This window comes from Procambarus clarkii, chromosome 2 (assembly GCF_040958095.1).
Source record: "Procambarus clarkii isolate CNS0578487 chromosome 2, FALCON_Pclarkii_2.0, whole genome shotgun sequence".
Lineage (NCBI taxonomy): Eukaryota > Metazoa > Arthropoda > Malacostraca > Decapoda > Cambaridae > Procambarus > Procambarus clarkii.
The window spans coordinates 10,439,572-10,453,967 of NC_091151.1; the positions used below are offsets into that span (position 1 = coordinate 10,439,572).

General features: G+C 41.4%; 1 protein-coding gene and 1 long non-coding RNA gene across 2 annotated transcripts in view; both read left to right on the forward strand.

The window, feature by feature from the left end:
- The first annotated feature begins 415 nt into the window (after nucleotides 1-415).
- On the forward strand, nucleotides 416-4,584 carry LOC138364254 (uncharacterized). Its single transcript, XR_011228358.1, has 2 exons — nucleotides 416-749; nucleotides 3,080-4,584. It is a non-coding gene; the product is annotated as an uncharacterized lncRNA (long non-coding RNA).
- A 4,045-nt stretch (nucleotides 4,585-8,629) lies between these two features.
- Nucleotides 8,630-14,396, forward strand: part of LOC123753586 (mucin-2-like) — a 38,286-nt gene continuing 32,519 nt past the window's right edge. The window contains exons 1-2 of the mRNA XM_069328796.1: nucleotides 8,630-11,292; nucleotides 11,381-11,640. Of these exons, the coding sequence (XP_069184897.1) occupies nucleotides 8,630-11,292; nucleotides 11,381-11,640 (2,923 nt within the window). The remainder of the gene's footprint in view (nucleotides 11,293-11,380; nucleotides 11,641-14,396) is intronic.

The following is a 14,396-nucleotide window of genomic DNA, read 5'->3' on the forward strand; positions in this document are numbered from 1 at the left end:
TTGTCCAACTCTCGTTTAACAATTAAACCCTCATTTCAGACTACACAGGTCGCTGGTATTCTTAAAGGAGCCGTTCCTTCTTAAGGAGGGGCATGGGGGTTGACCCCAACCACACTAGGACACTCGACATATAATCGCAACCCACCGTGCAAAGTTACATCAGGCTAACCCCAAACGTCTGGCCTCCATCCTCGGACAAACATAGACATTCCATTTTATAACTGTTTTATAAATTTATAAATAATCCCTCTTGCCTCTCACCCTCCCTCTACATCCCTCACCTCCGACTGCTCTTTTCCTCTACCTTCCTATACTTTCTCGACCGTTTTCCCTCCCCCTTCCACGACCAGCCCTCCCAAACTGTTGTTGTAGTTGTTTTAGAGTCAGCTACTCGGAACAAAAAGTTCCAAGTAGCACGGGCTCTGGTCAGCCCCTAGTGAACTTACCTGGCACAGGAGACAGGAGGGGGACTGTAACTTGTCTCCTACTCAACTATTCCCTCTATGTAAGTCTTAAAGTTAAATAAAGTGAACTCTGACCTTTGTGTTTACATGTTTCAGCACTCAATAACACTCAGTGTTCACTACAGCCTTTAAGTCCTCAGCAACTCCAAACCATTTTACAGATTCAGAAAATGCCGCCGTTGGCGTGTGGCTTGGAGGGTCAGATGAAGCTCAGGAGGGAGTCTGGATTTGGGTCACTGGAGAACTGATGCCTAAAGGGCCACCGTTCTGGGGATCAACTGACGGGTGAGAATTTCCTGATTATAATTAATTATTTTGAAACTAATTATTAATTTATAATATTTCAATAATTAACTGTAACAATTATAGTTTTCCCTAAGTCCTAGCATTTCTGTTTGTAAAGTTTAACACCCGTTTGAGAGTCTCCAACCAATTACAGAATTTCCTGCCTTAACTGCAGCTCTGGATCCTTGTCCCTGCTGGTCAACTCATCCATCTGTGAAGTATGTGAAGTCGTCAGATGCCAAGTTTGCTTCTATAAGCTGTATACCTATTATACCACTGAATGTTATTTTGTTTATATCTTCAATGATCCATGCCAAAATTATTAGTACTGTGAGCTGTTATTTATTTACGGCCCCCACGACGGCAGTGGTGCTGAGCATGCCTCGACATTTCCCTGATGGTAAAGGTAAAGCATTGGCGATGTATACTCCGCCTGTACTCGGAAATTAGCGTACTTTGCACCTGATAAACTCACTGGTGTGCAACTGTCTGGGAAGATCCTTCAGGCGAGCACCGTTCTCACTTAGATATTGATTCCAAATGAGTAAAATCGTGTCATTTGCTGGGGCTGCCCGAATGTAGAGCACAGCAATTCTAACATTCTGGCGAACCTGTTGGTGCATCAGGCTCGCCAGAATGTTTGAGTCTATATAAAAGTACATATAGAAGTACTATATATCAGGGCCTGACGTACTCTCACTGTATCAGCAGAATTAATCGATTGAAGCAATTACAGCGGTGCACATGTTGTTCTCATTCAGTTAACGACAGACCTCAGTACATCATAGATCTCTTGAAGAGATAAGAGATCATTTCTGTACCGTGAACACACACTGGATAAAACATGAGAAAGAGACCTGGGAGTGGACGTAACACCTAATCTAACTCCTGAGGCACATATAAATAGGATAACGACAGCAACGTACTCCACACTGGAGAAAGTGAGAACTTCATTCAGAAACCTAAGTGAGGAGGCTTTTAGGGCGCTTTACACTGCCTACGTGAGACCAGTCTTAGAGTATGCCGTGCCATCATGGAGTCCCCCACCTGAAGAAACACATAAGAAAACTGGAGAAGGTTCAGAAGTTTGCGACGAGGCTTGTCCCAGAGTTACGAGGGATGGGATATGAAGAGCGTCTGAAGGAACTGAACCTTACGACACTAGAAAAAATAAGGGAGAGAGGAGATATGATAGGGACATATAAAATACTCAGGGGAATTGACAAAGTGGAAATAGATGAAATGTTCACACGTAATAAAAACAGAACGAGGGGACATGGGTGGAAACTGGAAACTCAGATGAGTCACAGAGATGTTAGGAAGTTTTCTTTCAGCGTGAGAGTAGTGGCATTTGAATGCACTTGGGAAACAGGTTGTGGAAGCAAACTCTATTCATAATTTTAAAATTAGGTATGATAGGGAAATGGGACAGGAGTCATTGCTGTAAACAACCGATGGCTGGAAAGGTGGGATCCAAGAGTCAATGCTCGATCCTGCAAGCACAAATAGGTGAGTACATACCTGGGAATTACTCTTTGAACATGCAATTTTAGCGTCCACTCTGCGGCTCCAGAGCCAGCTTTAGCGCTGAGTGCCTTGATTAAGGATTCATCTTCCAGTCTGAAACTTTGCAGGTAACCAGGCTAGTTACTTAGTAGAGGTAAATCCGCTAACTTATAATAAAGATTTGAAATTGCCACCTCTTTATTTGTATAGTTATCTATTAAGAGTTGCTTGGCTACATCATAATAATCCTATGGAAGGTTAAGATTAGAAAATGCTGCCTTTGTTGTGTATCTTGATTCACAAGGTAATCATCATATGATGATTTAAACTATTATGGCTTTCATCATTTTCCCTGTTTTCTCTGTCCCGTGGTGGCTATGGATCAGCTCGGACAATGGTTGTCTACTAAAAATCCTATGATAGGTTATAAGTGAGACAGTCTCCATAGTCTTCAGAGGTGCTGCTATGGGACACCGGCTGGTATAATCTACCATAGTGAGAAATATCGGCTACCATTGTTCAGTCTCGGCTCCGTATATATGCTCTTGAAGGTTAACGTTGACGAGCTGGACCAGATGGACGGTAAGACGGAACGGCTGAACCTTAGTGGCTGAACCCTTGTTCTGTTAACAGTTCATCAATAAACGTCACACAAACGACAGTATCTCGGAATATCTCCTGACATTGCCGGTAATACAATACAGCTTTATGTGTTTAGGGTATTCTATCATGTTATTAGAAAAGGGTACAACCAAAGTGAAAATAAATAAGAACAAAGAATTGTTAACACTTACCATCGTACTCATGTTAATTTTCTCATCCAGCTACAGGCCAGAACCAAACGGCGGACGCGGAGAGAACTGTATAATTATGTATCATCCTGACAAGTACTATTTGCATGATAGTCCTTGTGGATATTCCCCGGCTGTGCCACTTTGTCAAAAGGTTTATAAATGATCCCTGTAGTTTGACATTCAACTCAGTTATATAAGGTATCCAGACGAGAGCTTATATATTCACAGTTTTACTCAGCATTGCGCTCTCAAGGATATCTTGACATATTTTATATTCAAGGATCATAGCCGTTCTATGCAATAAATTGTTTCATCTCCCTTTATATTTATTAACCAAAACCGACCACTTTCTACATATCTAAGATTTAATCTTTGTTAAATGTATATATACACTGCATATAAATAAAGGAAAAAGGAAAATACATAAGAATATGGGGTAAAATACAGTATGTCAGGATATGATACTTAAATTATGTTGAGTAGATCAGCAGATCAGAAGCAGCCGTACCAAGAAGTGTGGGCTAGTATGAGGTATGTGAACATGTTGAGTGGGTCAGAAGCAGTCGTGCCAAGAAGGGTGGGCTTGTATAAGGAATGTGAACAAAGTGGTCTCCTGTGCTAAGGATATTTATGTTTAGTTTACATATAGACTGTTAAATATTTTGAGCTGATGGAGATTTGTCGTTCGCTAATGGCAAAAGTTGTTCTGTTAACTAAGAATGTCAGTTTCCTTAAAGACAAGTGGAAAAGCGTCAGTATAAAATCCTGAAGACGACCGAGAAGTAGAAAAATGTTCTTGGTGGTACAATATCACATGCCTGCTCTGTACTGTTGTTCCTGGTGGTACAATATCACATGCCTGCTCTGTACTGTTGTTCCTGGTGGTACAATATCACATGCCTGCACTGCACTGTTGTTCTTGGTGGTACAATGTCTTATGCCTGCACTGCACTGTACTGTTATTCCTGGTGGTACAATATCACGATCACACTGAACCGTTGTTCCTGGTGGCACAATATCACATGCCAACACTGTTGTGCCTGGTGGTACAATGTCAAATGCCAGCACTGCACTGGCTGGTGTCCTTGGTGTTACAATGTCACAAGTGTGCACTACACTGTTGTTCGTAGAGTACAGCATCATATGACTGGAGTGCACTGTTGTTCCTGGTGTTATGGAACAAAATCAAAATCAAATGCCTGCACTGCCCGGTTGTTCCTAGTAGTAGGGATGACATGCCAGCGGCCCCTTTTTTGGGGGGTGGGAAGGGTCCGCTGGCGTGTCGGGTTTCCTTATAAATTTCCGATTTGGAGTTAAAGAATTCTTATGAGGAAAATAATTTCATAGAAGTTTGTTGAGAGTTCTTATGGGAGAAATTCAAAATTTTTCAGTGACAAGTTGTTTAAAAATATTTCAGAGTTCATATAATCATAGGAGTTTATTTACGAGTTTATGACTGAAATTTGTAAAAAGACCATTTTCAGAGAATATGTTCATAGAAGTTTTGTTAAGGAAAATAGACTGCATACCTATGACTTTTAGTATTTATATCCTTTTACAACTATTTCACCTGTAAAAGACCGAAAATTATTCAGAAATGATTTTAAGACCGATTTTCAACAGAGACCTTCTAAGACCTAAAATAGCCAGAGTCCAGTAAAACACCGAAAATTTGTGAGAGATTATTCTAGACTAAAATATGTCAGAGACCATTTAAGACCAAAATTATTCAATGACTATATAAGACCAAAAAGAGACAGAGATTATTTTAGACCCATAAAAAGTGTCTAGTAAAAAAACTAAATTGTTCAGAGTCCAGTAGAAATCCGAAAATTAGTCATATAAGGTAGTCCAGTTTATGATCAAATTAGTCAGAGACAGTTTAAGCCCAAAAGTTAAGAGTGTCCACTTCAAGACCTAAATTGAACAGAGTCCACTTTAAGAGCAAAATTAAACAGAGTCCAGTTCATGACCGAAATTCGTTCACTTTGAGACCAAAATATTTCAGAGTTTTACTTACACCTGAGTTCTTAAAGAGTTCTTATGGAGGAAAGTCAAATATTATCAGAGTCTAGTTGAGACAAAAAAAAAAAAAAAAATTGACAGAGACCATTTTAAGACCAAATTTGTTAGACACCGCATTTATAAGGATAGTTTCGCTACTAAGAGCCCAATTTTAGCCATATTTCAGACATAGTAAATAAAATATAGTCAGAAATCAAGTTCTAGCTCATGTCCCCGCCTTACATTACCCCACAACATCCTTACTAACAGTCCGATCCCCCTGAAATTTTAAACTTTCATATTTCAAACGTAGTACAATAAATCCAAATAATTACCGAACTCCAGCTCTTGTCCTCAGCCTTAGTTCCCTCTCATATCTTCGTTAATAACCCATAAATTTTCCTGAAATTTAAACCCACTGTATTTCAGACAGTAAATAAGATCAAGTCAGTTACTGAGCTCCAGCTCCTGTCCCCCACCTTAACCCTTTCTTATATCTTCGTTAGTAACAGATCAATTTCCCTGAAATTCAAACCCTCTGTATTTCAGAAATAGTAAAATAAATCCAAATAATTACCGAGCTCCAGCTCTTGTCCTCATCGTAGTCACTTGTCGTAGATTCAATACTAACAGTCCAATTTCCCTGAAATTTAACACAATTTCAGATATAGTAAATAAGATCCAAACAACTACCGAACTCTAGCTCCTGTTCCCACCTTAAACCTCTCTTATATCTTCGTTAATACTTGAACAATATCCCTAAAATTTTAAAACAGTCATATTTCAAACATAGTAAAATAAAGCTCCAACTCTTGTCCAACACCTTAGTTCCCTCTTGTATCTTCTTTAGTATCTAACCAAACCCCTTAAAATTTAAAACATAGCTATTTCAGATTTAGTAAATAAGGCCAATTCAGTTACCAAGTTTCAGCTTCTTTTGTCCCCCTGCCTTATTTCTCTTCTGTGAGATAATTACTATCACTCCAAAGCCCCTGATATTTAAAACCCCACTACATTTCAGACCCCTGCAAAATATATCAAAAGCAAATTACCGAACTCCAACTCTTGTCCTCCTCCTTAGTTCATTAAACATAAATATTTCAGATCAAGGCCTCTCCAGTCTATAAAAAGTAAACATCATTTCTTTTAATACCCTTTTTTAACCCAGCTATGTAGATAATCACTAACGTGATAATATTCACACGGTCAGATCGCACCCTACCTTCAATACCTTTTGTTTACTAACCACTGTGCTGCGCCAACCACGAAATCTCGTTATGAGAGTTGTACTTTTTTTTAGGCTATATTTTAATGTTTTTTAATGTTTTCATCACTCTTTGTGTTTTGAAATGAAAATGGTTATGTTTGGAAACATTTTGACAATAACTTTACCTGAATATTTATAAAAACAATAAAAATATCCTTAACAATTGCACTATGAAGTTTTTGCCAAAAACAGGTGCGCAGTGCGGGGGCTAAACTAAGCAATAATCACATGGTCAGATATCACACCTTACCCTTTATGTCCCTTACCTTCGCATCCATTTCCTCCTCCGCCCCTTACCCCCTTACCTTCCCCAACTCCCTTTCGCCTTTATCTCCCATCTCCCCTTACCTCCCTCCCCTAATTTTCCCCTTCCCTTACCTCCCCCTACTCCCCCTTCACCTCTCCAGCACCCCCATACTCCCCCTTCATCTCGCCCATTCCCCAACTTCACCCAAACCTACCTCCCTCCCTCCAAAGAATTTAAAGAAATACAACTGTTATACTCATTATTCATGTTCTCCATGTTCTTTGTCATATTCACCATGTTCTTAGCATATTCTTCACAAGTTCATTGTTCATTCTTCACATTCTCTGTTCTTTGTCATGTTTTTCATGTTCTCTGCAAGTTCATATTCCTCACATGTTCACTGTGTTCGTCAGCTTTTCTTACATGTTCTCTGTGTTCTTTGTCAGGTTCTCCGTATGTTCACTGTGTTCAACGCATTCTCTTACATGTTCTCATAATGTTCTTAGCATGTTCTTCACAAGTTCGTCAGCATTTCTTACATGTTCTCTGTGGTCTTTGTCAGGGCCTCCGTATGTTCACTATGTTCAACGCATTCTCTTACATGTTCTCATGATATCCTTAGCATGTTCTTCACAAGTTCATCACCTCACATGTTTTCTGTGTTCTTTGACATATTCTCCCACAGGTTCTCTATGTTCTTTGTCATGTTCTCATACTGTTCTTAGCATGTTTTTCACAAGTTCATCACCTTCTCCCATATGTTCTGCAAAATGTTCACAGCATGTTCAGTTAATTTTTCCTGCATGTTCACTGTGTTCATCTCTTTCCCTTACACTTTATATGTATTCTTTGTCATTTCCCCGTATGTTTACTATGTTCAACGCATTTTCTTACATGTTTTTTAAAATAAAATGTTCCACGACAAACTTTTCTTGTTGTTTTAACTAAAATATTCGTCCATCAACTAAAAATAGTCCGAATAAACCTCGTTCACCACAATTCATAGCTAACTTTATCCATCGTCATTCAACTAAAAATAAACAGTAGTACACTTACATCACATCAGGCTTGGATACCCATGTGCATGGGAAATAGACTTACAGGTTCCGGAAGATGAGAGGAAATGTCAACACTGTGGAGAAATGCCCGACAGACCACTGGAACATTATCTAACATAGTGCACAGTTACAAACCCATTAAGATTTCAACATTGATTCAGCATAGCAGAGGAAGTTGTTAAACACATATGGCAAAATCTTACTGAAGCGACCATACGAGTAATAAATACTCATACTTCGCTCAAGGAAAACAGAAACAAGCAACACTTAGTTGACCAGCCAGAGGCTTAGGGCCCGCGCAGGAATATCCCTGCAAAAAAAAAAAAATAGTCTTGTTCATCATTTCTTAACAGCCATTATGTTTTGTCAAGTAAGAAAAAATAAGCAAAGATATCTTTTCATCGCTGTTCTTAACTAAAATTATTCTCCCACTAACTGAAAATAGTCAAGTATAGCTTCGATCCACACTCTCGTAACTAAAATTATGTGTCGTTAAGTAAGAAAAGTAGTCAAGGACACAATAAAAAATATCAAAGACATTCTTCGAGACTTCAAAGACACAGTCATAGACACCAAGGACACAGTCAGACACCAAGGACACAGTCAGACACCAAGGACACAGTCAGACACCAAGGACACAGTCAGACACCAAGGACACAGTCAGACACCATGGACACAGTCAGACACCAAGGACACAGTCATAGACACCAAGGACACAGTCAGACACCAAGGACACAGTCAGACACCAAGGACACAGTCATAGACACCAAGGACACAGTCAGACACCAAGGACACAGTCATAGACACCAAGGACACAGTCAGACACCAAGAACACAGTCAGACACCATGGACACAGTCAGAGACACCAAGGACACAGTCAGAGACACCAAGGACACAGTCAGAGACCAAGGACACAGTCAGACACCAAGGACACAGTCAGACACCAAGAACACAGTCAGAGACACCAAGGACACAGTCAGACACCAAGAACACAGTCAGACACCATGGACACAGTCAGAGACACCAAGGACACAGTCAGAGACACCAAGGACACAGTCAGAGACCAAGGACACAGTCAGACACCAAGGACACAGTCAGACACCAAGAACACAGTCAGACACCAAGGACACAGTCAGAGACACCAAGGACACAGTCAGACACCAAGAACACAGTCAGACACCATGGACACAGTCAGAGACACCAAGGACACAGTCAGAGACACCAACGACACAGTCAGAGACACCAAGGACACAGTCAGAGACACCAAGGATACAGTCAGAGACACCAAGGACAAGTCAGAGACACCAAGGACACAGTCAGAGACACCAAGGACACAGTCAGAGACACCAAGGACACAGCCAGACACCAAGGACACAGTCAGACACCAAGGACACAGTCAGACACCAAGGACACAGTCAGACACCAAGGACACAGTCAGACACCAAGGACACAGTCAGAGACACCAAGGACACAGTCAGAGACACCAAGGACACAGTCAGAGACACCAAGGACACAGTCAGAGACACCAAGGACACAGCCAGACACCAAGGACACAGTCAGACACCAAGGACACAGTCAGACACCAAGGACACAGTCAGACACCAAGGACACAGTCAGACACCAAGGACACAGTCAGACACCAAGGACACAGTCAGACACCAAGGACACAGTCAGAGACACCAAGGACACAGTCAGACACCAAGGACATACTCAGAGACACCAAGGACACAGTCAGAGACACCAAGGACACAGTCAGAGACACCAAGGACAAGTCAGAGACACCAAGGACACAGTCAGAGACACCAAGGACAAGTCAGAGACACCAAGGACATACTCAGAGAAACCAAGGACACAGTCAGAGACACCAAGGACACAGTAAGAGACACCAAGGACAAGTCAGGGACACCAAGGACACAGTCAGAGACACCAAGGACAAGTCAGAAACACCAAGGACACAGTCAGAGACACCAAGGACACAGTCAGACACCAAGGACACAGTCAGACACCAAGGACATACTCAGAGACACCAAGGACACAGTCAGAGACACCAAGGACACAGTCGGAGACACCAAGGACAAGTCAGAGACACCAAGGACATACTCAGAGACACCAAGGACACAGTCAGAGACACCAAGGACACAGTCAGAGACACCAAGGACATACTCAGAGACACCAAGGACACAGTCAGAGACACCAAGGACACAGTCAGAGACACCAAGGACACAGTCAGAGACACCAAGGACACAGTCAGAGACACCAAGGACACAGTCAGAGACACCAAGGACAAGTCAGAGACACCAAGGACATACTCAGAGACACCAAGGACATACTCAGAGACACCAAGGACACAGTCAGAGACACCACGGACACAGTCAGAGACACCAAGGACACAGTCAGAGACACCAAGGACACAGTCAGACACCAAGGACACAGTCAGAGACACCAAGGACACAGTCAGAGACACCAAGGACACAGTCAGAGACACCAAGGACACAGTCAGAGACACCAAGGACACAGTCAGAGACACCAAGGACACAGTCAGAGACACCAAAGACACAGTCAGACACCAAGGACACAGTCAGAGACACCAAGGACACAGTCAGAGACACCAAGGACACAGTCAGACACCAAGGACACAGTCAGCCACCAAGGACACAGTCAGACACCAAGGACACAGGCATAGACACCAAGGACACAGTCAGAGACACCAAGGACACAGTCAGAGACACCAAGGACATACTCAGAGACACCAAGGACACAGTCAGAGACACCAAGGACACAGTCAGAGACACCAAGGACAAGTCAGAGACACCAAGGACATACTCAGAGACACCAAGGACAGAGTCAGAGACACCAAGGACACAGTCAGAGACACCAAGGACATACTCAGAGACACCAAGGACACAGTCAGAGACACCAAGGACACAGTCAGAGACACCAAGGACAAGTCAGAGACACCAATGACATACTCAGAGACACCAAGGACATACTCAGAGACACCAAAGACACAGTCAGAGACACCAAGGACACAGTCAGAGACACCAAGGACACAGTCAGAGACACCAAGGACACAGTCAGAGACACCAAGGACACAGTCAGAGACACCAAGGACACAGTCAGAGACACCAAGGACACAGTCAGAGACACCAAGGACACAGTCAGAGACACCAAGGACACAGTCAGAGACACCAAGGACACAGTCAGAGACACCAAGGACAAGTCAGAGACACCAAGGACAAGTCAGAGACACCAAGGACACAGTCAGAGACACCAAGGACACAGTCAGAGACACCAAGGACAAGTCAGAGACACCAAGGACACAGTCAGAGACACCAAGGACAAGTCAGAGACACCAAGGACACAGTCAGAGACACCAAGGACAAGTCAGAGACACCAAGGACACAGTCAGAGACACCAAGGACACAGTCAGAGACACCAAGGACACAGTCAGAGACACCAAGGACACAGTCAGAGACACAGTCAGAGACACCAAGGACACAGTCAGAGACACCAAGGACACAGTCAGAGACACCAAGGACACAGTCAGAGACACCAAGGACAAGTCAGAGACACCAAGGACATACACAGAGACACCAAGGACACAGTCAGAGACACCAAGGACACAGTCAGAGACACCAAGGACATACTCAGAGACACCAAGGACACAGTCAGAGACACCAAGGACACAGTCAGAGACACCAAGGACAAGTCAGAGACACCAATGACATACTCAGAGACACCAAGGACATACTCAGAGACACCAAAGACACAGTCAGAGACACCAAGGACACAGTCAGAGACACCAAGGACACAGTCAGAGACACCAAGAACACAGTCAGAGACACCAAGGACACAGTCAGAGACACAGCCAGAGACACCAAGGACACAGTCAGAGACACCAAGGACACAGTCAGAGACACCAAGGACATACTCAGAGTCATCAAGGACACAGTCAGAGACACCAAGCTGGGGGCCGAGCGGACAGCACCCTGGACTTGTGATCTTGTGGTCCTGGGTTCGATCCCAGGCTCCGGCGAGAAACAATGGGCAGAGTTTCTTTCACCCTATGCCCCTGTTACTTAGCAGTAAAATAGGTACCTAGGTGTTAGTCAGCTGTCACGGGCTGCTTCCTGGGGGTGGAGGCCTGGTCGAGGGACTGGGCCGCGGGGACACTAAAAAGCCCCGAAATCATCTCAAGATAACCTCAAGATAACCAAGGACATACTCAGAGACATACAGAAATACTCTTCGGAACATCAAAGACATCTGAAAATTAATTTTGATGTCTTAGAATAACTTTTGATGACTGAGAATAACTTTTGAGAACATGAGTAGCATTTTGACGTCTTTGAGCGTATTATTAATGTCTTTGATCAAAGATCAAAGACATCAATAATACAAAGCCATCAAAAGTTAATCTCAGTCATCAAAGTTTTTTATTCTGTAAGATATCTCCGTTCATAAAAGTTATTCTCAGAGTCATCAGAGGAAATCTCTAACTCACCTTCGTTCATCAAATTTGTTCTCTAAGACACCTTCAGGCATAAAATATCTCACCAAAATGTAACCAGTTCAGCTTTTCATATGAAACTTGTACTTCTGTTAAAATATATTTTCTTAGTCACTTTATCTTAAAACTGTTCTCTGAACAACAATGCATCATCCATTCTAACTTACCTAACCTATGCTAACCTATACCTCCCCTACCTGATGTAACTTTCCTAATCAAACTTAACTAACCTATCCTAACCTAACCTTACTCTACCTTACCATACCCTAACTTTCCTTACCTTACCATACCCTAACTTTCCTTAACTTACAAAACTTAACTTACATAACCTAACTTAGCTATCATAACCTAACCTAACTTAACCTTACCCTACCTTACCTATCCTAACTTAATGTATCTTACCTAACCTAACCTATCCTAACTTAACATATTTTACCTAATCTAACTTAACTATCCTAACCTAGCCGAATGTAACTTGCTTAACCTAACCTAACTTAACGTAACTTACCTAACTTAACGTAACTTACCTAACCTAACCTAACTTAATTACCCTAATATAATCTATTCCTACCTAATCTATCCTAACTTAGCTATCCTAACCTAACCTAACTTAACTAACCTAACCTAACTTAACTTGCTTAACCTAACCTAACTTACCTAAGCTAACCTAACCTAACTTAACTAAACCTAACCTAACTTAATGTAACTTACCTAACCTAACTTAATATAACTTACCTAACCTAACCTAACTTTACTAACCTAACCTAACCTAACTTAACATAACCTAACTATCCTAACCTAACTTAATTAACCTAACCTATCCTAACTTAACTAACTTAACCTAATTTAACTAACCTAACCTAACTTAACTAACCTTGGTGGAAATTTCCAACACTAATACAATACTATTGTATTATAATAAATTAGTATTAAAATATACTAACTACTGTAGTTACTAAAACTTACTAACAGTAATGTTCACATGAACTAACTATTATATCTGCATATGGATACTGGAATTTTTACGAAACCAAGCACCAATATTGCGTCAGATTATATCTAGTTAAACACATTTATAGCCAGTGTGTTAGAGAATTGAATGTGGTTCTCTAAAATCATCAGTATTCCGTGTGATAGTTATTTATGGATAACATAACTCCCAAAAAACTCTAAATCGAGAGTTTTTAGTTACAATTGTTATCAAGTAATAATTTTACCGTCACGCGTGAATGCCATAGAGAAAACTAAAATCTTCTCCATTTCTTGTTTACTATCATAAGACGAGAAAGTAATAATATTTAAATCCCTAGAATTACAATCCAGTCTTTATTAAAGTCTTTCAGCCACAATTACACAAAATAATATTATTCGTGATAAATAATTTCTGTGGCGAATGCGGGGACGCGGTTGAGGGAAAGGAGACGCCATTGTGTGTGTGAGTGGTGGACTTGTGTTGCGGAATTGAGCAACAAAAGTCGTGGCGTCAGAGTCTGAGACACGTGACGTTGAGATTATCAGCAAGAATTACACTGGTACTCAATCCAGAATGAATTATTATTGTTCTACGTGATCTGCAGTGCTCGGCCAACTAATAACGCGTCGACATTCAAGCCAAGCTATCAACCACGTGTACGACATTGTGGAAGTTTGAGCCTGGGACGCGATACCGGCAAGCTTCAGCATAATTTGCACCCTTAGATAAGTATATAGTTCTTTTTTGATGCATCATTAGAGATTGTATATGTCGGGGCAGCTTGTCGTTATATCGAACGACCACAACAAATCCAACGTTAGTACCACACTAAATTTAATTTATATTTCATGAATATTGAGATTTAAGTAGCCTAGTTCAATGCTACGTAATATCCCTTAAATTACAGCTCGTATGCGAGGAGTCAACGAGCTGTTACCTACCTTCGTGTTATTCACCTCTAAGGGTTTCTACGAGGAATTCCTGAGATCACGAGGACGAGGCGTGAATGATGTCATAGAAATCGTCCTTTTTGTACACATTTAATTACTCCAAATTTGGTTATTTGTTCATGAATCTATCTACTCGCATGCTTGTCATGTACACTGGAGATAATATGTGTTTATTTAGATGATTAATTTCTAATGCTAATAATATTTATAATTTCTGGTGATAATCTTCTATAGATTCTTCAATATTTTGGTCACAAGATTAGTTATTAAACAATGAACTGGTGCACGAACCACACTAGTTCCTAGACGTATATGAAGTTTTAGCAATACCCCCCCCC